Source organism: Primulina tabacum, chromosome 6 (assembly GCF_025594145.1).
Source record: "Primulina tabacum isolate GXHZ01 chromosome 6, ASM2559414v2, whole genome shotgun sequence".
NCBI classification, from domain to species: Eukaryota; Viridiplantae; Streptophyta; class Magnoliopsida; order Lamiales; family Gesneriaceae; genus Primulina; species Primulina tabacum.
Window position 1 is genome coordinate 22,438,209 of NC_134555.1, and position 23,566 is coordinate 22,461,774.

Below are 23,566 nucleotides of genomic sequence, written 5' to 3' on the forward strand. Positions count from 1 at the left end.
GACCAAGCACAGACCTTGCCCAGACCAGCCATGCCACTTAAACTCACGCACAACCCACCTGAAGTACACAGAAGCTACACGCACTCATGTTATCACTCACGCTACAAGACTCCCAGCCCCCTTAGGACTCCTCTAGCCCCTGAACCAGTGATCACCTTGGACCCTCACCCACCCTGGACCATGCCCAGACCCAGCCCAAGCCTAGCCCAGCCCCTTAACTCAAGCAGCGAACTCCTTGAATCAGGAACAAGCTGCGCGCCCCCCTCCTCGTATGCGGCTGCTATCAATCATCGCGTGGAGGCTTCTACCCAGGCAACCACTGAGCCCAGCCCTTCCTAACCCTCACTGGACCATCCTTGGCCACCGTCCAGACCACCTAGCCCCCCTACCAAGCCGCAGCCCCATGCAAACCAACAAGCCCCCTCAAGCACCACATGCACACAAGACTCCACAAACTCACGGCTCTTGCTCTAGCTTTTCCCCTTCGGTTCCAGCTTGATATCTCCTTATTATTTATCATGTTTTTTTGGCTATAAATCATTCTATATTAATACCCTATCCATGGCAGCCCCTTAAACAAAATAAAAACATGAATTTGGAACAAAACCCAAGCTTCAAAAATTCTATGATGAAAAAAACGAAAATAAATAACATGTCACTTGTTTTTTTCATGCAAAACACATTTAAACAAATACTATAGTGAGATGGATGAGTAAAAGGAGAATATGGCGTGCCTTTGCGTTATATACGCTCAAATATCCGTTGACGACGAAGAAGGACGAGGAGACGAAGGCTATGAAGTTTCCCTTTGAATTTCTGAAAATTCCTTCTTCCATTGTGAGTGTGTGCCGTGTATGTTGATGAAAGGAGGAGTTTCTGAATTTGAAAGAGTGTGGCCGTGTGATCTAGATGCCAAGTGAAGGGTTTTTGCACTTTAAATAGATAATTAAAACACTAACCAATCTTAGGCCCATTAAGTATGTAGATTAGGCCCAATATTGCTTAATTAAAATATTAAAAATAATTTTGCTTAAATAAGTTTGTAAATTTATTAGCCGGGTTGCCAAAAAAATTCGTATTTTAGTTGAAAAACCAACACCGATAAAATTTACGTCCCGACGTATAAAACCACCTCCAAACTCTTTATTTTCAAAAATAATAAAGCATCAATCATATTTTAAATAATTAAAAACAATTATTTAATAAAAACATTTGACATTTTTCAGCCCTCGGTCCCCGTTCCTCGATCGCAACTCGAATAACCTTTAAAAAATACATTTTAATGCAATCATGTAGAAGATATATTTTAAACATGTCAAAATGCACAACAAAATTAATTCATGCAATTAAAAAATTAAATAAAATACAGGAGAATTTAATAATTCAAATGCATGTGGTTCGCGTGGACCTTTAAATTTTCGGAGCGTTACTCATCCTTAGCCCAAATGGAAGACAAGCCCATCAAGGGCCCATGTATTCTCCTATAAATACCATGTTTGAGTGTTCAGTTAATTCATTCACTATATTATTATCAGCAGCACTCTTATCTGCTCTCCACTTATATCCTCAGTCTCTGACTTGAGCGTCGGAGTGGCTACGCCAGGACACCCTCCTGGCCCCCTTCTAACGGTCTTATTCGTGATTTCAGGCTCGGGACCATTTTGAAATCTGTGTCTGGACTAGTGACACTCGCTGTAATCAGACCCTAAATTCCCCGTGAATATCACATAGGCTTGTTATATATTAGGAAATTAAGCCGTAAATATTAAGGATGTATTTTCCGTTTTAGATAGGAATTTCGAATGATTGATTTCGTTTTAATTAAGTAAATATTTTCTATATTGTTTTGCAATATTCCAGTCAGAATAACAAAAGTCCAATTCAAAATATTTAATTTGGTCCAAAAAAAAATTTATTTGACTAAAATGAATTCTAACGTTCGATTCAGCTAAAGACTAGCTTTCGCCATGGGTCAGCCGATTCATTGGACTTGTCGATACATATATATTTGCATGTGCATATATATATATATTCACGAAAGGGGAAGACAACAGCCGTCAACAGGAGAGGTAGGAGAATCGAACCAGAAATGGCTGTCAGATCTCTGTGGCGCGCCAGTACGAAGCTGGTTCTGACGGCTGCGGTGGGAGGCGGCGCAGCCTTAGGGGCTGCGCGGCGATCGCAAGGTCCGAAGACCCCGCCTCTGCTTTCAAGCTCTCGACCGCCGTCCCTATGCGCCTCCTCCATGATGCCTTCACCGCAGCGGCCATCGCGTTCGGTATGTTTCAACTTCAAATTTATCCGCCAATCGCTAATTCAGTTTTCTTTTGGTTTTTGTGTCGCGTTTAGCTTGCAGTCGCTGATTTCTTCGATTTATTCAAAGTGAAAACATGAATAAATTAGTAAATTAATGAAATCAAAATTTTGTAAATACTACCTAGCAGTTGCTATTGTTGTGTATATCTAAGTTTTACCGGTGAACCTGATTCTTTCTACCTTTTCTCATCTGTCTCTGGTTGTTGTGGAGATTACTATTGTTAATATAGCAAATAATTGTCTTGATGAAATTTTTTTATTGTATAAGAAACTAAATTAAATAAATATATGAGGATGAGGCATCTTGTAACCAATCTTTGGAATACGTCAGATTGGTACCCAGTCTGAATTGAGTGCTTAGTTTCAATACCAAATAAATATGCATTGTTGTCAGGCTACTATAGTTATCCATTCAATTAGTAATGCAATAAAATGGAGATTCGTTTATAATTCATCGAGATGTACTGATGTAACCTGTTATTTGATGTTGTCTCATAATTTAGTTACGTATTCATGTATTACTCCAAAGGTCCGTCAATTCCCGTTGTTTTATGTTCCCGAATAGTTTTTAGTATCACTAGCTTCTATATTTTCTGAATTGTTTCCTTCCTTTCGAACGTAACATCTGGACATATAAGTGTGATTTTTTGTGGCTACGCTGAATGCAACCGAATTCCTTCAAGATCTTACACTATACTGACATGGGTCTGTATGATAAAAAAAATGTGATTTTTATATTTATCACCCTCTTTGGAGGAATACAGATCCATTTCTATATTTATCACCCTCTTTATTTGATACAAGAATCATCTCCTGGTTTTGTTTGACATGATTCTTGTATCTGTGGTATAATTTGTGATTGCTTTCACTCTCATCTGGAAGATACTCTATGATAATGCCCAGATTGCCAGAAGGCAATCCCTCTTGTATTTCTACTCTTTCCTGTGATGATATACTAGTGTTGGTTTTGTTTTTGAAGCATCGAGAGTCAAGAATAATTTAAATGTTGCCCTCTCTGTGATGTCTGTTTTGTTCACAATTTATACATTTCAAATTCCTAAATGTATTTGTCTCCAATTTATCATGTGTTAATCCATTTAAATTATTTTGTATTGACTTGAACTAATTGGAATTAGAGATAAGATTTAATTTGAAAAGTACAAGTTATTGAGGATTTGAGTCAGAATAATTTTGTTGGAATTTCAATGATCTTTTTTTTTATTGTTCATTTATATCATTCATTATGTTGAATTGTTTATTGGGTGGAGCCGAAGTCTTTCTCCTTGTACTCCTAATCATTTACTATTCAAATTTATTTATTTGTAGGACGTGGTACATTTTTTGGTTTTTCACGGTTGTGTTTCACGAAGTACTAATACAATTTGAGGAGGTGCCACTTATATGGACACCGTAGAATTTGTTGAACTGGATTAGTACCTATATTTTTCTGCCATTTGCAATACATTTTGGTATATAAATTAACATTCGCAGGGTTTCTAAAATTTCTAGTTTGTAATTTTGGGTTTAGTTTTGCAATTTCGTTGTTTACACACCTCTGCCCAGTACTCTTGAGTGCATATCTTGTATTTTAAGTTTCATTTGGTAAAAGGTTTTTTTAAAGAAATGAATAATTTATATAGTAACAGGTTACACTTAAAAGACTACTGAACACGAGACGATGCACGATGGTCCCTAGGACGGCGAAAAAAACAACTGCAGCAGTTGATGGAAATTTTGAGAGAACTTGCCAATTTTTTGTGGCGGATGACTGAACTGCATTCCTTATTTGTCATTCCAGGAATTCGGTTCTCGACCATTGCAGCAACATCAAAAATATTCACCAAGAAAGCATGCATTGACCTCCTAAAAAACTGGAAATCCGTGCACCATTTCAAGGAAATACAGGCACTGATCTTCATCCATGGCCTCCACCCAAATACCAACATCCTGCACAAGCTCCTTTCTTTTTCCTCTGCCACAAATCTAGCCTACGCTGAAAAACTGTTTGCTCAAATAGAAATTCCGACTTTGTTTATCTATAATGTGATAATCAAGGCATGTGCTAAAGTTGTAGTTGTAAGTAAAAGCCCTCACTTGTTTGATGAATTGCGTGTACATGGATTGCTCCCCCGATAATTATACACACCCCTTCATTTTTAAAGTTCTTGGAGGGTCAAGGGTGGTTCTTGACGGAGAAAAAATTCATGGGATTGTGATGAAAACTGTGGATGTGTATGATTCGTACGTCTGTAATTCGGTTTTGGATATGTATGGCGAGTTGGGGTGTGGTGAGAGTTTAAGTAAAATGTTTCAAGAAATGCTTCATAGAGACTTGATTTTGTGGAATATTTCGATTTCTGGTTTTGTGAAGAGTAACAAGTTGGAAGAAGCTATTGGCGTTTATATGAAGATGAGACTAGATAGAATTGTGAAACATGACGAGGCTACGATTGTTAGTACATTGTCGGTTTGTACTTCCTTGAGGAGATTAGATCTTGGTCGTGAAATTCATGACTTTGTACGAGGATAAACTGAGCTTACAGTGATAATCGGAAATGCATTGTTGGATATGTATGCTAAGTGTGGGTGCTTGAATATGACCAGGGGAATGTTTGATACAATGTATGAAAACCATGTGCTTTGTTGGACTACTATGGTGTCAGCATATGTGAAATGTGGTCAATTGGATGAGGCGACGTCATTATTTGAAAGGGCTCCAGTGAGAGATCTTATTCTATGGACAACCATGATCAATTGGTATATACAGTTTAACAAGGTTGATGAGGCAATGGCTTTGTTCAGGAACATGCAAATGGATAGAGTTAAGCCCGACTAGTACTAACAGGATGTGCTCAGTTAGGAGCCTTAGAACAGGCTGAATGGATCCATTCTTACATAGAAGAAACCAGAATAAAGATAGATGTTGTTGGTACCTCTCTTATAGAGATGTACACAAAATGCGGCATCTTAGATAAGTCCTGAATAGTTTTTATCTTATGAATCAGAAAGATACAGCATCATGGAATGCAGTAATTTGTGCATTTGCGATGAATGGAAGTACCAACATAGCATTACAATTATTTCCAGAGATGATTTGTACAGAGATTAAACCTGATATCACTTTTATTGGTGTTTTAAATGCTTGCAGTCATGGAGGGCTAGTTGAGTAAGGCCGAAGGTATTTTGACACTATCACTGAGCTCTATCGGATTGAACGGAAGTTGGAGCATTATGCTTGATAGACTTACTTGGTCGTGCTGGACTCTTAGAAGAAGCTGAGGAATTGATAAACAAAGTATCGATGAAAGATAATAAGCTCATTGTCCCATTTTATGGAGCTTTGCTTAGTGCTTGAAGGAACTATGAAATGTTGATATAGGTGAATGCATTGCCCCACGGATTTTGGAGATCAAGTCCTATGATTCTAGTAACCGTACACTTCTAGCTCATATATACGTGAGATGATGCAATTAAAGTTAGAAGGAAAATGACAGCCACTGGACACAAGAAGATGCCCGGTTGCTAGTGCAACTGAAACTTTCGGAGATGTCCCCTAACAAGTGGTTGGAAATGAATATCCACCAAAAGATTTGACATTAAGGACTTGAGATCCCTCATGTGGTTGAGTGCAGTAAAGGTAATGTGTCTTAACTGTAGGAAATTTGATTGAAGCTGATTTCAGAAGTAAGATTGTCAGTTGATATGTCAGATGATAAGCCAAGTTATACATCCAATGAACAAAATTGGACTCATTTCTGTAGAGTATGATCAGATCATCTACCTCACATTGATCCAGGCAACTACCAACAATTAATTTGGAGACTCATTTACTTAAGAATAACTAGACAGGTTAGTTGTTTTGATTTGCAGAATTTTTCAGTTCATGGGGATTGGTATGCTTGGACATAGGTTGCACTAATTTCTCTCACAGCCTCCTGCACGAATCTCAAGTCATAATTTAGTGTCTTACCCTTTTGTTTGGTTGTTTGACATTTACGTTCTTGTGCTCTTTAATCTATATTGATATTTGATATAGCCGTTTTGGCCATATGTTTGTTTCTATACTGCAAATTGTGCCTTTATTACATCATCCAAGATGCGTGATCCCTTCATCTGTCCATCATTTAAATGGATATCGGATCCTTTTCGAGTTTCTAGTCGCTCTTCAACTCTTTTTGGTATCGAGTCTCTCGACGAGTTCATTTCTTTCTGCACACACTGTTGTCCCTAGCTTCTTCAAACTATGAACAAGCGGCCCACTATCAATAATTTGTTTTTATACAATTTACTGTGACGTCCGAAGAGGGCGGGGGGTTATCGCCGGTGCCATGAGGTTGCACAGACAATGAGTGGCTCCTGACAGGCTTCTAGGCGAATGGAACAATAATGAACATATCATACACCAGAATGAGAGGGATTCCAAAAACTGTTCAGGTATGTGAAACGACCTCGACTTTTTTTTTCTTAATCGTAAATCATAAACTCGAAAATACTAACTAAATAAAATAACTTAACATAATCATGAATCATAATAATTTAACAATTTAAATCTCAATTGCATAAAATGAATCCTAAATCATCAATTAACCAAAACTCCTAAATCGATCTTTAAGTAGATCAACTAACAATAAAATAAAGAATAAAAATATCTCTAGTAAAATCATTAACATAAATCTTTAAATCATCAATCTATCTAGCTAGTGCGGAAACATAAAGGCCCTCGGGTGTGTACTGCTGCACTCGATCCACTCAATCGTCACCGCCTCCCATAGACCATCAAATCCTGCATCATACAAACCTAGTGAGTCTAAAGACTCAACAAGTTCTAAACATGGATATCAAATAATACATATACAAGCACAAGCATTTAAAAATCATATTTTTACTTAAAATAGCTTTTGAACATAATTAAACCATTTAAAATAGTTTTAAACATAAATAAATCATTTTAAAAATCATTTAAAAATAGCTTTAGTCATCATCATAAATCAAATATCATAAAATCATTAAAATCGTAAAGCTTTCAATCATAAATCATTTTGGGTGAAGTTTGATCCTTGAAAGTGACTAGCTTTTATCCTCGGTCAACTGATCAGCCTTCAGCTCCACATGGTCTATGGGGGTGTGCACTAGGCTCTACCGTGGAAATACGATCGTTGGGTCCCTCTGGGGCTTTTTCCCATACACGGGGTCCCTCTGGGGCCTTGACCCGTAAACGGGGTCCCTCTGAGGCCTTGACCCGTATATGGGCGCTCCCTCTGGGGCCTTGGCCCGCACGTCATCCCCACAAAATTGTAAGTTCACCGTCCTCACATAAACGGATCCCCCACATATCATATATTATATGTCACAGTCAATTCATATCCCTCAATATATTTTTCCTTTTCTTTAAAAATCATAAAATAGCATAACTTTCCAAAAATAGCATTTTAAACAGTATATATTGCACAGCTTTATCATAAATCATAAAATAACATATTATCATCAAAATCATCATTTTAAATCATAAGATATCATTTTACAAGCATTATGATCCTTCGGGACGCTGCCAGGCGTTTACGTATTTTCCTAAGTATAAAATTATCGTTTTACCCCTGGACGTAAAAAATCTCGATTTTATCTTTTTCTCACTTTTAATGACATGGGCATTGGACGTAAAAAATCTCGATTTTATCTTTTTCTCACTTTTAATGACATGGGCATATTCTAAATAATTATTTAAGCTTATATTTATAATTTTCCATAATTTTATAAGGCTTAAAACTAGGATTTTCAATTAATTCTTTAATTAGTGTTTCGTGAGTCGATTAAATCCCGGATAAATCTAAAACCTATTATTTTGATCCCAAATTTTAAACATAGCATTTTTAATACCTAATCTACCCTTGTGAGTCATGAACCACACCCGTGGACCCATGGTTCCAATTTTAGTTCATTAAATTCGAAATTGACCTTTATGTGAACAACCCTAACCATCTTCCAAATTACTTGAGCCATGGTCGAGCCACTTCGAGCCAAACCCGAGCCAACCCAGCTAGGCACCCTCCTGACCAACCCTGACCCCTAGACCTAGCCCCTAACTCACGCCCAAGCCCAGCAACCGAGCACCAGATTTGCACATGCTGCTAACTCACGCTAATAGACTCCTAGTCAACCTAGGATACTTCCAGCCGAGCCACCACCGAGCCCACCTGACCTTAACCTACCCTGGACCACGCCCAGACCCAACCAAGCCCAGCCTAGACCTCTGAACCCAGCGCACAAGCCACCTGAAGGGAACAGCAGCCTGCGCGTCCTCCCTATAGCTACTGCTGCTTCTTTGCGCGGGGACGTCTCTACCCAGGCCACCACCGAGCCCAGCCCTTCCTAACCCTCACTGGACCATCACAAGGCATCGTCCAGACCACCCAGCCCAGCCCATAGACCAGTGCCGCGAGCCACCCGAAGTGAGACAGCAGCCGCGCGCTTGTGCTCTTCCTAGGCGCTGTGAGTTTCCTTCTTCGGCTAGGACTTCTTGCTCGAGCCACCCTTGAGTCCCAACCTTCATGACCTTCTTTGGACCACCCTGAGCCAACACCTAGACCATCTAGCCCAGCCTTCTCTCAAGCATCCCGCTGAAACCTCTCGGCCACCCTTGAAAATGCATGGGAAGAGTCCTTTCACGCAAGGACTCTTCTCCAGCCACTTAGCGCGAGTCTTAGCCCTACTAGGACCCTTCTTAGGACCTAACCACATCCCATATGAACCATCCTCAAGACCTGGTCGAGCCCCATCGCTCATGCACCCTAGCCGAGTCCCTTGAATCAAGCAAACCCATGAACTCTCGGCTACTCTCTTCCTCTGCCATCTCTCGTTCCAGCCTTTGTTTTCTATTGAAATACTTATATTTCATTCATATTTAATCATATATTTGTAGCTTAACCCTCGGGAATCGTAACATTACATCAACAAGCGTAAAATCGTAAAAACGTTGAAAATACGTATCATACAGCAAAATAAACGAACACCTATATTTTTTTCATGCATAATCAATTAAACACACATATTATGATTTGTATGATGTTTTTAAAAAGTTTAGAGAACGTGCTTTTGCGTTTATAACGCTCGAATATAGGATCTTTGGCGAGGGTGCGACGTAGGACGGCCGGACGACGAAGAACACAAGCTTTTTTTTCTTCTCCCAATATTTCGAAAATATTGAATTGTGTGAGGGTGAATTTCGGCTGATTGATGGTATGATTTGTGAGGTTTAAAAGACCTAGGTAGCATATTTATAATGTAATTAACAAGTTAAATGGGCTTTAGTTTTGGGCTTGCAAGCTTAAGGGTAATTGGCCCTTCTTTAAATCATTAAATTGAGCCCAATAACACTTAATTAATTAAAACATAAAAGTTTATAAAATAAGTTTCCATAAAATAATATTTTTGATCTTTTAAAACTCCTTGTTTGCCCAAAACCGGCTTCCCGGGAAAAATCGAGCTCGACTCGTAAAATAATTCGAACTCCAACATTTTTAGGAAAATTAAATCATTTTTAAATCATATTAGGAAGCCTTGCCATTAATTAAATAAAAATACATATTCTTGTATTGGTTGTCCCCGTTCTCCTTTTCCCTGCCTATTATCGAATATTCGGGTAAAATCCTTAATTTCATGTAATCATGTCATATTATCATTTAATCATGCAATCATACATTTAATCATATAATAAATTTTATTCTAGCATTTAAAATCAATTAAATAAAACAATTAAGCAATTAAAATAATTTGCATCCATGTGGTTTACGTAGGTTGGTTTTTCGGATGTTACAGTATGAAACTGTGCAGTTGAGAAGTGGATAAAAGATTTGATAAGTACTACTCATATCAAGAAGGTATATCTTCCTTTCGGGAGATCATCACGTAAAAACTTCAAAGTTAAGCGTACTTGACTTGAGACAATTCTAGGATGGGTGACCCTGTGAGAAGTTTCTTAGGGTGCCTGTGTTAGATAACATAAACATGCTAGAAATACACGTCTTGGTACAGTGGGACAGTCGTCGAATTTGGGACGTTACATTTACCACCTTAATGACTGAGATTATGTAGATTGCTAGTTTTGTTTCTTGAAATTAGTTTGGTATGCTCTTGGTTAATTTATATAATTTCCATGACAATTATTTTATTACTTGTCTCTTATGTTTCCTTCTTCAATCATGCACATCTACACCGACTGTTATAGTTTCATATGATAACTTGAGGCAGTGTCGCAATAGATGTAAATATTCATCACATCTCCTGAGTGAAGGGATTTTCTTGGTCCTTTCCATTTTTATGATTTAGTATATCACTTGATATATGGAGATGAAATCATCGGCTCAAGTAAGATACAAATCTGTGCGATCTTTTCAGCTCATATGCACTTGAGCCAAAATATAATTGTTTCTAAATCTTCTACCCAGGATGCAATCTTTAATTTATTTTATGATGCCTACTGCATACACACATGTTTGTACAAATATATTGAACTGTCAATGGCTCAAAGCCCTGGGTTCTACATCATTTAAGCTTTTATTTTTAATTTTTTATTTATTTTCTTGCTGGATTAATCTTTTTGAATGCATGTAATTTACCTTGAACATTCCTTGATATGAAGGGAATCCAAATAATTGCGTATGACCTCAAACTTGAAATATATTCCAGAGTCTAACAAACTGAGCGTCACTTTGAATTTTTTGTATGAGCTTGACTCGGTGAATTTCTAACAATGATTGGCCATTCCTTTTTTTTTTGGAAAATGATTGACCATTCCAGACTTCTTTACAACAACAATTGTTTATGACTTTACACCAATAAATCGACAAATATTTCTTGGGAAGTATTTGTAACATTATGTTGGAGATTCTTATGGCTTGTAACTTTCTGTCAGATTATGAGTATTCTCTCTGGGGATTGGCAGAGGATAGCATTGAAAGGACAAAAACTAAACGGGAAGTTCATGCCAGGAGCGCACTGAAACTTCAAGAACTTTGCTTTAGAAATGGAGGAATATATATCAAGTTAGGTCAACACATCAGTCAGTTGGTATGCTCTTCTCATGCTGTCATTTCAATGCTATGCTGTAACTCCAAAACTTGACCGAAATGTCTTCTTCAGGAATACTTGGTACCGGATGAATATGTCCAGATAATGAGACAATCAATGTTGAATAGATGTCCAGTTTCATCTTATGACCAAGTGTGTGATGTTATCAAGAAAGAGCTTGGAGGGATGCCTGATGAAGTAAGTTGTCATTCATTCCAATAAAGCTTGAAATTTATATGATTTTTCTAGCTCAACGAGAGCTTAAATTGATTGTAGGTGTATCAGTGTATTTCTCCATTGTTAGTTTATTAAGTTATTTAAAAATCCAGGCATGGTTTATCAATTAAGTTATTTAAAAGTCCAGGCTGGTTTATCATGTTTTGTTACCGGCAGATTTTTGATGAATTTGATCAAGTACCCATAGCAAGTGCTTCTTTAGCACAGGTTCATGTTGCCCGAACTCATGACGGTCATAAAGTTGCTGTGAAGGTAACAAAAATCTCCACCATCATACTTATTTAGCCTTGATATAAAAATTATCTGATTTTCGTTAATGTTATTTGCTTCAGGTTCAGCACACTCACATGCTAGACACAGCTGCTGCAGATTATGCAACCGTGGAGTTAATTGTGAATACATTGCATTGGCTTTTTCCTTCTTTTGATTATAGGTTTGACATAATTTTAAGCAACCAATTTCTTGAGTGTCTATGCATTTAGAAAACTGATGATTCTTGAGTTGCTAATAGAATTTAATCTATACTGATTGTTGCACAAGCATAATACGCATAACTGAAAGCCTCTCCCTCCTGTATATACATTTTTTTCTCACCCAAAATCGAACCTTTCCTCGGTGCAGATGGTTGACTCATGAAATGCGAGAAAGTTTACCAAAGGTTTGTCTGTTAAGATTTATTGTTGTCTCAGTCAGTGATCATATTACCTTGCACTTTTTGCCTCAATCATGTTCTCAATACTGTCAGTGATTCGCAGCTTTTTTGTTATGTTAGTTCCTCTAGTTGTACATTTATTTCTTCTGCCTTATGTTCTCTACCTCTTCTTTATCTGGGGTCAATGCATCCCTGTTGTTGTCTTGCCTTCTACTCCGATTTTCATTATCTGAAGGTCCCCTACTTTCAAGTCTTTCATTATCCAGGAAAAATGTTATGACAAATTGCCATAGTTTTCTTGGGTTTTTCCCTGAAGTTGTGTATCTTGAACTACTATCCAAATTTTTTAAGTTTTTACCTTTTATTATAACACTGGTTAAATGAACTTTTTTTTTTTTTCAGGAGTTAGATTTCTTGATCGAGGCCAAGAACAGTGAAAAATGTATGGATAACTTTAGGAGGTTTTCTCCACATATATCTGAATATGTTTATGCTCCCAAAGTATTTTGGAACTTGAGTACCTCCAAGTTGTTGGTAATGGAATTCATTGATGGAGCTCAAGTAAATGATCTTACGATCATTCAGAAGCTAGGAATTGGTCCAAGTGATGTATCAAAATTGGTAAGTTACTGTGCTTCCCTGTAGGATGTGACTAAACAATGGTGTGATCTGAAAATTGCTTAAAAAATTCTCTTTTAATTTACACATTCCTAAACAATCGTGGCTTGGCTTTTGGTTCATATTTTACCTTCATCTAGGGAAATATCATCAATACTATGTCATCAGTGTTAACAAACTCCATTTTTCATGACTAATTAATTAGTGGATAGGACTATTCTATGTCCCGTCTAGTTGAGTGCTTGGAAAGATTTTTTATTTTACTGCCTTGAATGTGCTTGATTTTAAATTTGATCAAGTCTTGTTTTCTTCAATGCAGTTAAGTCGTGCTTTTGCTGAAATGATGTTTAAACATGGTTTTGTGCACTGTGATCCTCATGCTGCTAATGTGTTAGTTCGCCCCTTGCCTTCTGGAAATAGGAGCATTTTTGGTGAGGCATCATGTGGATAAAATTTAATCTATCTAAATTATTAATGCTTTCTCATTCTCTTGTGATTTAACTCTCGAGTAAGAATTTTCCTGTTCCATTTCAATAACACTGATAAACAGAAGGGCCAAATTGGTTCTTACATTAATCAGTTTTTTTTAAGTTCCGTTGGATTTTACATTTTTACTTGTTGCAATTATCTCTTGCAGCTATTTTTAGCTTTCCCGTTCCTTGCAAGTATCACACTGTCAAATTTTAATTTAACTTTGTTGTTTTTGACTTTAAAGCTTGTTTCCCTTGCTCAGGAAAGAAAAAACCACAGTTGGTATTGCTGGACCACGGTTTATACAAGGATCTTGACTTCTCGACAAGAATTAACTATGCTTCCCTTTGGAAGGTGCATGGTCTGGAAAGCTTGTGTTTCCACTGATCATGTTTCTTGCTGTAAATTTTTGTTCGTGACACAATACTTTGTTATATATTGCAGGGTTTAGTATTTTCTGATGCTAAGACAATTAAAGAAAATAGTGCAAAGTTAGGTGCTGGGGAGGACCTTTATGCATTATTTGCTGGAATTCTTACCCTGAAACCATGGGATAAAGTTGTTGACCCTGCTGTGGATCATCTAGTTGTCCAAGGAACTGAAAGTGATAATTCAGAACTTCAGGTGACCTCATGCTGCTATGACGATTATTCATGATTAGATTTTTTAAAGAAGTTTTTAGCATCTGCATTTCTTTTTCTTGGATTTTGTCGTCGGTGTGTGAACTACATATATTTCTCCATAGCAGAAAATATGGTCGTAAGATTTCCCAGACTGTTCTATTTTTTATTTTCTTTCAAACAGATTCTCGAAAGAGACATAGTGTCTTTTTATATTATTTCGGTTAAAGTGCATTTTTTAAGTTTTTAAAAGTGTAGTTAGTGGGATAAAGGCTTTTTTGTTGTCGTATCAAAGTGAATTTTTGCTGTATGTTTAACTTTTGTGATGCGATTTATTTTCAGCTCTTGCTGTTCTTTTCTGCTTTATGATGGTTCTTTATTTCTTATCCCCTTTTATCCAGATGTATGCTTCACAATACTTTCCTCAAATAACTGAGCTGCTCAGGAGACTCCCTCGAGTGATTCTTTTAATGCTAAAAACAAATGATTGCTTGCGAGCGGTAAATAGATCCCTGGTATGATCTCTTAAACGAGTCTTTACGTTTTTGTACTCTTGCCTTTCAACTTGTGTTGGATTGTTTAATCATTTTTTAAAATTTATTTTAAGAATCAATTCATATCCATGAAATAGGAGATGAAACACCATTTAACAAGGAAATTTGAATTGTCATGCAGAAACCTTTTAATGATCTATGACAAGGGTCTGATGGCTTGGTTATTTTAACTTATATGGACGGAATCTATCTGTATGCTTTTCTAGTACTTCGTAGACTTTTTTATGTGACTGAATTTATGAAGAGTTTCTAGTTTATCAATTTTGAATTAAAATTTCATCAATTTCAGTACTAGAATGTTCAAAAACATCAATATCAATCTAAAGTGTGAGAATATCTATATATTATTTTACTGTGAGGTAGCTTGAAGCGTATAGCTTTCTTACATTATTTTGTAAATAAGTTTCGTTCTTTACCACTCAAGGGAGATATTTTGCAATAAAGCAAAGATAATAGCTAATAACTCTTCATGCTCGATACTTGCAAAAAGTAACCTGTATGTTTCTTAAACAGATGCAAGGCTCGTCGCTTGAAACATTCTTGATTGTTGGAAGAATCTCTTCTGAGGCAGTTATCGAGTCACGATTGCTGCAAAACAGGTCATTTCTTGCTCGGGTTAATGTGTGGTTTGAAATGTGTCTATTAGATGCTCGGCTGTTCGCAATGCAGATTGCTTTGTGGTTATTGAAACTTCAAAAAGCTCTGACATATTGAAACCATATCAGACAAGGTATCACACAGAAAGCAAAACGATGTTTGTAAAAATAGATTGTGTTGCTTCATAATCCGGCATTCTTGATTCATATGTAGAGCCAACATAGATTCAGATATCATTACTTTTGGGGTTGTTTTTTCCCGTTACGTACACCCAAAACTAGGCATCTTGAGACGAAATTTGTCAACTTTGGACAAACAACACTCATTTACATCTGTTTATAACAAGAAAAGGGTACAATGTTCTTACCTTTCAGATATTGATTTCCACGAGAAAAGTAGATTACAATTGATTCCTTTATTTCGAATGAAATAGTTTGCATTTTGATCTCTAGAATTTTATCTGAGTTTTTTTTCACTATTTCCATCAAAAAGTGATTTATCTTTATTGGCATAAATGTATTTTATTATCACAAATAGTATGTCATAAAATATTAACGGTGCGTTTGGCAGGGATGATTAGGTGGGCTTATTTTTTTTAACCCACCTAATCACCTATTTGGTAGGGGTAATTATTTAACCAAGTATATCCTTCATATGAATGATTAGGCTATATTAGGTGTGATAAAATAATCACTCATCCCCCTAGGATTATTTATCCATTCTTAATTCATCCTATTTTTTCAATTTTACATTTCTCCTAAATTCAAACTTACCATCACTTCCCTACACCGACCGCCGGCCGCCGCCTCTCGCCGACTGTCGCCGACCTCCGTCGCCGCCGTCGCCGACCACCCCCTCCTCCTGTCGGTCGATAGCCGGACCGCCGTCGTCGTCGCCGCCGCTTCCAACCGGCCAACCATCGCCGACCACCGGCGTCGCCGACCACCGCAACAAAACTGGAAGGGTAATTTTGTCAATTCATCAAAAGATTATTATTTATCCAATTCTTAAAAATCATACCAAACATAATATTATTTTATCCTTATATATTTCAATCATTTTTTTTATCATTTTTCTTTTAATCATTACATTTTTTTATCCTCCAATCAAACGTAGCCAAAATAGTTACTGTGTTACTGATCGTATGACGAGATAAGTGCTACAATTTGATTCGAAACATAATACGAAATCAATTCTCTCACCACCCTTCAAATAGATTAGGAATGCATTGAAAAAATTGATTATACAATAAAAAATTGATTTTATCCTTATTCAACAAGTGTTCACAAAATTCATGTGAGACGGTCTCACGGATTAATATTATGAAATGAATATTGTATTTGGGTCAGTCATTATTTTTTATTATAAATATAGGCATGGTTGATCTATCTCTCAAATAAAAAACCACGAGACTGTCTCACCAGACATCTATTCATGATTGTTTTAATAATAAAAATTTGTTGGAGATATCTAATGTATTTCAGGAATATGTCAGTAAACAAACAAAAGAAATACTTCTAAATATAAATATTTAACTATATATTTAGAAAAAGAATTGAGAGATGGAGATAATTTAGATTTTATACTATTAATAAAGAAAAAGTCTCCAATACTATCTTTGTGATCTTTTTTACGTAATTTCAAAATTGCCTCCCACATACTTGGTAATGATGTATACAATTTTGTTCTTGACGATCCTTTAGAAAAATTCATGGATAGTTTTTTCAGTCTTTTTCCTCTGTTGTTGTCATATTTAATTTTTTGCTTTATAATTTATATTTTATTTATTGAACTTTCATTTATTTATACTCTTATTTAGTGTAACAAAGTATGCTTAAATTTTGGCTTCATGTTGGTTAATCTTAAAGGTTTTGATGATTCCTCAAACTGAAATAAAGTTTCTAATAAAATGACAAAGCACAAAATTCAGCACATATAACTAGACTCAAGCATGTCTTCATTTTTCTAGGGTCGCTGAATTGGTATTTTGTAACTTTGTTGAACTTCATAAAAAGTTCAGACCCCATCAGATCTCATATATCAACTAGTTCTCAAACTTCGATCATCATTCATCATTTATTCTTAAATGATCAAATACATCTTAGCAAATCTGATTGATCAGAGAATATTTAAAGAAAGAGACAAGCTTTAAATGGTGGTTAAATGTCAGCGTACCTGAACATTTATTGTTATGTATATTCTAAGAAAAAGACAAAGACACATGCCATCTTCTGCCATTTTTGGCCAAGACTAACGTACATTCAAATTTGAACATTAGAATTCATGTATAAAAGGATGATTCATGACTCGAGAAAATCTCAAAAGATCGAATATAGAGCTTAGAGAGGAGGTAAATAAGCTTTTTAAAATTTCTTTTGAAACTTGAGTTGTCTTTAATAGTTGTAACTGATAATTCCTGTTTCAATACGAGCTAGATGCAACTAGGCAACTGAAAATGGTTTTTCCAAGTGTGAAAAGGTCCCGGTGGACTAGTGATATGATATATATTCAATTAAACAACATTTTAACATTGTTCAAGGCCAGATCTTTTAAATAAAAAGAAGAGTAATCTGATTACTTTTTGTTTATAATTGATCAAACTTGATCTTTTCTTTAAGTTCGGTTTCAACAATTTAAATAATATCAAGAGACTTCGGGTCATTTGTTGAGTTTTGAGAAGTTAACGAGTTAGTCTTTAATTAGCTTGATGAAGTATTATATAGAACTTCAACAATTTTTTAAGATGCTACAGTGTGTGGCAAAACTAAATGATTTATTTTAAAATACTTATATTATCTATAAGATTTTGTTAACTAACCTAGTAACAGTTGCATAAATAGAAAAATGCTTATTGAAGTTGAAATTAATAAACACGTATCTTTAATAATTAATGTCACAAAATTGACTAAATGGGCTAGCTATGTTTTTAATTGACAAAGAAATGATCCGAAAACTAGATTATACAAATTTGATATATATTTTCTCCTATAAAATAACTAGACAATTATTATTTATGTAATTATTTCAAATATTTATTGACTTGTTTTTTTTATGTAATATATTGTTTCTTGTGTATTTATTGTATTTATTATTCGCTAACTGAATTTTAACATTATTTATAGCAACAAGAGAACTCATTTTAAAATTTTCGCTTCAGGCCCCATCGAACACAAGTACGGCTCTAAACACTGATACTAGACAAATATATGGAAACAAACATAAGTTAAGTGAATGAAAATAAAGAACACAAGATATATGGAAGTTCGAATGTAACATCTTTCTGTCTCCCTTTTTCCGCTCAAGAAAAGAATCTACTAAAAGTCTTTGATTTATACAACTTCTTGCACAAACCAACTTGAGTTAAGACTTATCTAATGCCTACATTGAAACTCTTAGTATCTTCTACAAAAAATAAACTCAAAATATCTACTGATGTAAGGTCCAAAATGCGATAACGTAATCCAACTGCATGGAAAAATAGGAAAAATAAAAAATGACTAATTAAATTATATTAATTGCTTATATTGAATGTGGCATACATGTTTATATGTTTAAAATAGAGTTTTATATTAGAATGCATAAAACTGTGTTTTAACTGTTATTGAGACGCGATCGAATAATAGAGACCAGAGACCATAAAGAGAAATATTTTTATTAAATGATTATTTTTAATAATTTAATATATGATATATTTTAAAGTGTATTTTCGAAAATAGCAACTTTTAAGGTGTTTTTACGCGTCGAGTCATATATTAAACCGGTAATCGATTTCTGACGAAAATAGAGACTTTTTCGTAACTCGGCTATTGTTTTCGAAAACATTCCTAAAAGAAATAATTTTTCTACTATCCAATGGGCCTATTATACTTAGGTTATTGGACCTAGCTTACTACATAATTATTTATATCAAATTTTATAGAACCCGTAAATTAGACTACGTATAAGCCATGCATAATTCTAGTATTTTAAATTAAAATGATTTTATTGCATGAGTATTTAAATGCTTTTCCTTAAAGTTAATTATTTTATGCAGTAGTTTAATTTTTATCTTTTCAGTTAATTCAGTGGGGCCGGACTGGAGTTGGAGTTTTGAGATAAAATTTAAGATTTAAGAAATCATTCCCAGAGTTTATTTTAGCTAGCTAGTAAGTTGATTTAAGTTAAAAAGGAGGTTTAAGGAATTATTTTAGTAACTTGAGGTGAGTAGGAAATAAGTTCATTTAGGTTCCTTAATTGAGGTGTTAATTCACTAAATTAGTTAAAGGATAGGTAAGGCTCTTAAGGTTTAAAAATTTACTAACAAAACAATATTTCCCTTCCATTTATTGAATAATTTCGGCCACCCCCCCTAGTGAGACAACAATTCTATGCCAACTCACCCTTTGACCATTTCCTTGTCACTCCTTAGCATGGTAATCTTTTCACCCTTAATTAATTAATATTAGAACATTATCCTAGTCTAGATTAGCATGAGAATTCGGCCACACCTCATTCTAGATCCCTCCAACAATCATTTGATATCAACCAATTCAAAATTCAAAAGAGAGGAGACTTGGTCATACCATTTGAATTCCTTTATTATTGGATCTCCCTCACTCTCCTAACCACCATTTCCCCACTCCCCATTCTCGAATTCCAGAGTAATATTAGGGTGAAAAACCGTGAGTTCTAGGGAAGAAATAAGAGAGAAAAATCGAGCTTAGCAAGAGAGAAACAAGGAAGGAAGAGCGCTCCGTCTTCTTCGCGCCGCGTCGTTGCGTTTCGTTCGTTTTCCTTTCAAAACGAAACCAGGCATGCATATGTTCTTCTTTGCTCTTCAATCAAGTCGTATTATGATTTTTAAACATTACATGATCATGGGTTGATAGCCAAAACCGAATTATATCAAGAACATTTCGAAAATAAAAGATGCAGAATTTTTCGGTTCCTCTTGTGCTTCACGGGTTGCATTGTTTTGATGGTTTCAGGTATTGGTTAGATTCCAGGCTCCCAAGGCTGCTCCTAGGCATGTACTAAGACATGTTTTGAACACATTTGTCCATTGGTTTGAGTCCCATGCTAGCTAAAATCAAGAGATGACAGCAACCCCCCATTAAGTGTCATTGTGTGCTCGATTTTTCTTGAGTTGCTGTCCATAGAGGAAGTTTCTAATCATGGCTGCCCTAGGGGCCTATAGCCATGGTTAGAACATTTCCATAGCATGTCTACGACGTGACCAAGTCACCCTTTTGAGGCTTGGTCCATGGTTGCATCGGTTTTTAAATCAAAACACAAGAACAGCCCCTACCCCCTTTCGGCCTTCTCATTTTTCAGCAAGTGTAACATTCCGTTTTGTGGAATGGTGTGGATCTTGGTTGGCCTATGGCCCTTAGCCACGGTTCATACCATATCTCTGGATGTCTAGATCGTGCCATGGTCAATCAAATGGCCACTGGAACGACACGAGACAGCAAACAAAGCACAACACCCCACGCATGCAAGGGTGCTCTCGGGTGGGAGTTTCGGTTGGTTTCTGGTGTGATGCGAATTGTGGCTGGCCTAGGGCCCTTAGCCATGGTTCAAATCATTCCTTAGGATGTTGGTAAGAGGTTCTGGTCGGTGGTTCAATCCCCAATTGCCATTAGCCTCGCAAACGACGCAAGGAAACCAAAGCACAGCTGGTGTATTTTTGTGACAACAACTTGCTGCTTCGGTTCAGTGGCTCGTTCGAGTTCTTGGTTGGCTTCTAGCCTGTGACATTGGACTGGACAATGCCTCATTGAGTTAAGAAGGTCAGGTTTTTGGCCGTTCATGATTCGCATCATTTTAGAGGTCGTACGAGAAATTACGGTGCGATGTGCCAAATTGACTCTCGAAAGAGCGTTTCATGTTTTGGCCTCCATTCACCAAAATTTCGGCCCTTATCATTTTAGGAGCATTATTTCATCATTTTAAGTGTATTTTAATCATGACTAAATGATGGTTCGGTGTTGGTTCTGGTTGGCACGGAGTCATGATTAAATACGGAGTCGTTGGGCATAATTGTCTCGTTTTTGGATTCAATTACAAAGTTTGGTCAAGAAAATAATTTGCATATTTTTCATGTTAAATTTAGGTCGCAGCGAGCCTGGGAACAATCCAATCCATGTGGTAAAATAATACAGGATATTCATTATGTCATTTAATTATATTATGTGCATAAAAATATAAAATATTCATTTTTTAGATTTATGCGATATTGCTTGTGGTCATTTCACTATCATGGGAGCATTATATTATCCGGTCGCCAGTTACCGGTCAGTTCAGTTATGTACCACCCAGTATACTGTGGCATTAGTCTGATCAGACGTTCATTACTTCACCCGGTCGCAAGTTATTATCAGAATTGAGTTGTGACGTTCTTATTATCAAGGAGTTGATAAGTAAGAATGGAGCAATTGGGGTATGCTCATATAAGGACATGTTTAGTCCCAAATCACATTGATATGTGAACCCACGGCTAGTTGTATCATTGAACCATTGAGGGCCATACAAGTGCAAACTTTCTAGATCCCATTAAGAAGTAAAATAGTTCAATGTGTTGAACGGTTTATGAAGGAGTTCATAAGCGTAAATAAAAATATAAGTATGGCTTCTATAAGAAGATTATGGGGAATGTAATTTTTAATTTGTGGAAGTGTTCCTAAATTAAAAGTTGGCCAAATAAAAATGTATTTGAAAATTGTGATTTTAATAAACATTATTATGGACTAAATTAAATTAATTCGATGTGTTGAATTGTTTAAACACTATGGGCCTAGTAGAATCCAAATAATTAAATTAATTCAAGTGTTGAATTAATTAAACAATATTTGGTCTTGTAGAGCCCAATAGGAAATAATTATTCAACTAGTGGACTTGAATAAAATCAAATAAGGTTTAATTGGTCTCAAATTTGTTTAAGACAATTAAATTAAAGTCCATGGGCTTTGTAATTGTTACAAGCCCAAATAGAATTGCATGCTTGGGAGGTGAAAGATTGGAGACAACTTTTTGAGTCAATAGGCATGCATGCCTTTGAGACACACTTTAACTTTTTACAGAACCAAGAAAAATGTCTCCCTTTCTCTCCTAAACTACCATGGCCGAAATTTTGAGGCTATTCTCTCCTTCATTTTGCTTCTTCAATTGTTGAAGATTGTAATCTCTTCTCAAAAGAAAAATCATCTAATTTTTCTTGTGAAAAATTAGAGAGGATCTTCCTTGTTGGTGGTGGGCTTGATTTTGAGCAAGGAGTTCTCAAGGGAGGCTTGAAGATTTGTCTTGCCATTGAAGAGTTAAGTTGTTTACAAATTAGTTGGAGCCATCATCAATCTTTTGAAATGGATAGGCAATTTTTTTTAAAACACTCTGTGAATGTCATTTTGTGTTTTATTGTATTTGCTACACATCTTAGTGTTTAGGGTGCTTGAATTCTTGTATGAAAAATATTTTGAAACTTCCGTTGCGCAAGCGAGCACCTTAATCGGTCCCCTTTCAAGTGGTATCATGAGCTAAGGTTACTATTTTATGCAGCATATACTTGATATTATATTGAGGTCGATTTCTAAACGCATGAGATAATTTGTTGCAAAAAAATCGAGGCCGGTTTGTGGTGTAATTTGGGCAGCAACCATTTCGGGCAGCTTGGGCTGCCTGAACAGCCCCTTCATTTTAATAAAAAAAATATTTTTTGTGCATGTTGGCCGGAATCCGGCGACGACGATGACGACTAGGGTTTCCAAAAGTGTTTTGGAATATCAAAGTGTCATGGACCTTGAAGTTTTTGGGCCATTAGATGGCTAACATAATTTGTGAAATTTAAATGGGCCAAAATATTTTTGGTGAAAAATGTTTTTTTGGGCCCTTAAGTTTAAATTTACAAAAGTTGCAAATATTTTCTCATAAAATAAATAATTGAAGTTGGACTTTAATTATTAATAGTAAATTGCGATTTATAAGAAATTCGGTTATAAATAAATTAATTAGAAAATAGACAAAGATGTTTGTATACTTTGTCGATTTAGTTTATAAACGTGGCGGTTAATGATTGGATCAAGATATATAATATTGGATCAATTGATTATTGTGATAATTAATTGATGGTGTATGATATATGATATTATGCATGAAAGATGATCAAAAACCCAAATCAAATTTTCTAGGTGTATGCTATGATATTTTGTGTTGAATGATTGTAATAATTATCAATTTATAAAGTGGGCTAGGTTTATGGCCCGTTCCCACCCCATCAGATGTATCCTTATTTGCCATGGACATGAATTTGTAAATATTAGTATAGTGAAAGATGAAGATTGTAAATATTAGTATAGTGAAAGATCGAAGACATGTAAATATTGGAGGCCTATGTAAAAGTTTGCATTTGCATCCCATGTATTTCCCTAGGATTGGACCTAGGCCCGTGCTTAGTTCACACGGGT

At 35.8% G+C, this 23,566-nt stretch overlaps 1 protein-coding gene across 1 annotated transcript; it reads left to right on the forward strand.

Annotated features, from left to right (window-relative positions):
* The first annotated feature begins 2,089 nt into the window (after positions 1 to 2,089).
* Positions 2,090 to 15,489, forward strand: LOC142549194 (putative ABC1 protein At2g40090). Its single transcript, XM_075658022.1, is given in 13 exon segments — positions 2,090 to 2,155; positions 2,158 to 2,278; positions 11,225 to 11,379; positions 11,452 to 11,577; positions 11,773 to 11,868; positions 11,949 to 12,049; positions 12,238 to 12,274; positions 12,671 to 12,889; positions 13,206 to 13,317; positions 13,620 to 13,711; positions 13,802 to 13,981; positions 14,379 to 14,492; positions 15,045 to 15,489. Coding segments are annotated over 13 exon segments (1,620 nt in total). The 3' UTR covers positions 15,246 to 15,489.
* The last annotated feature ends 8,077 nt before the right edge of the window (positions 15,490 to 23,566 follow it).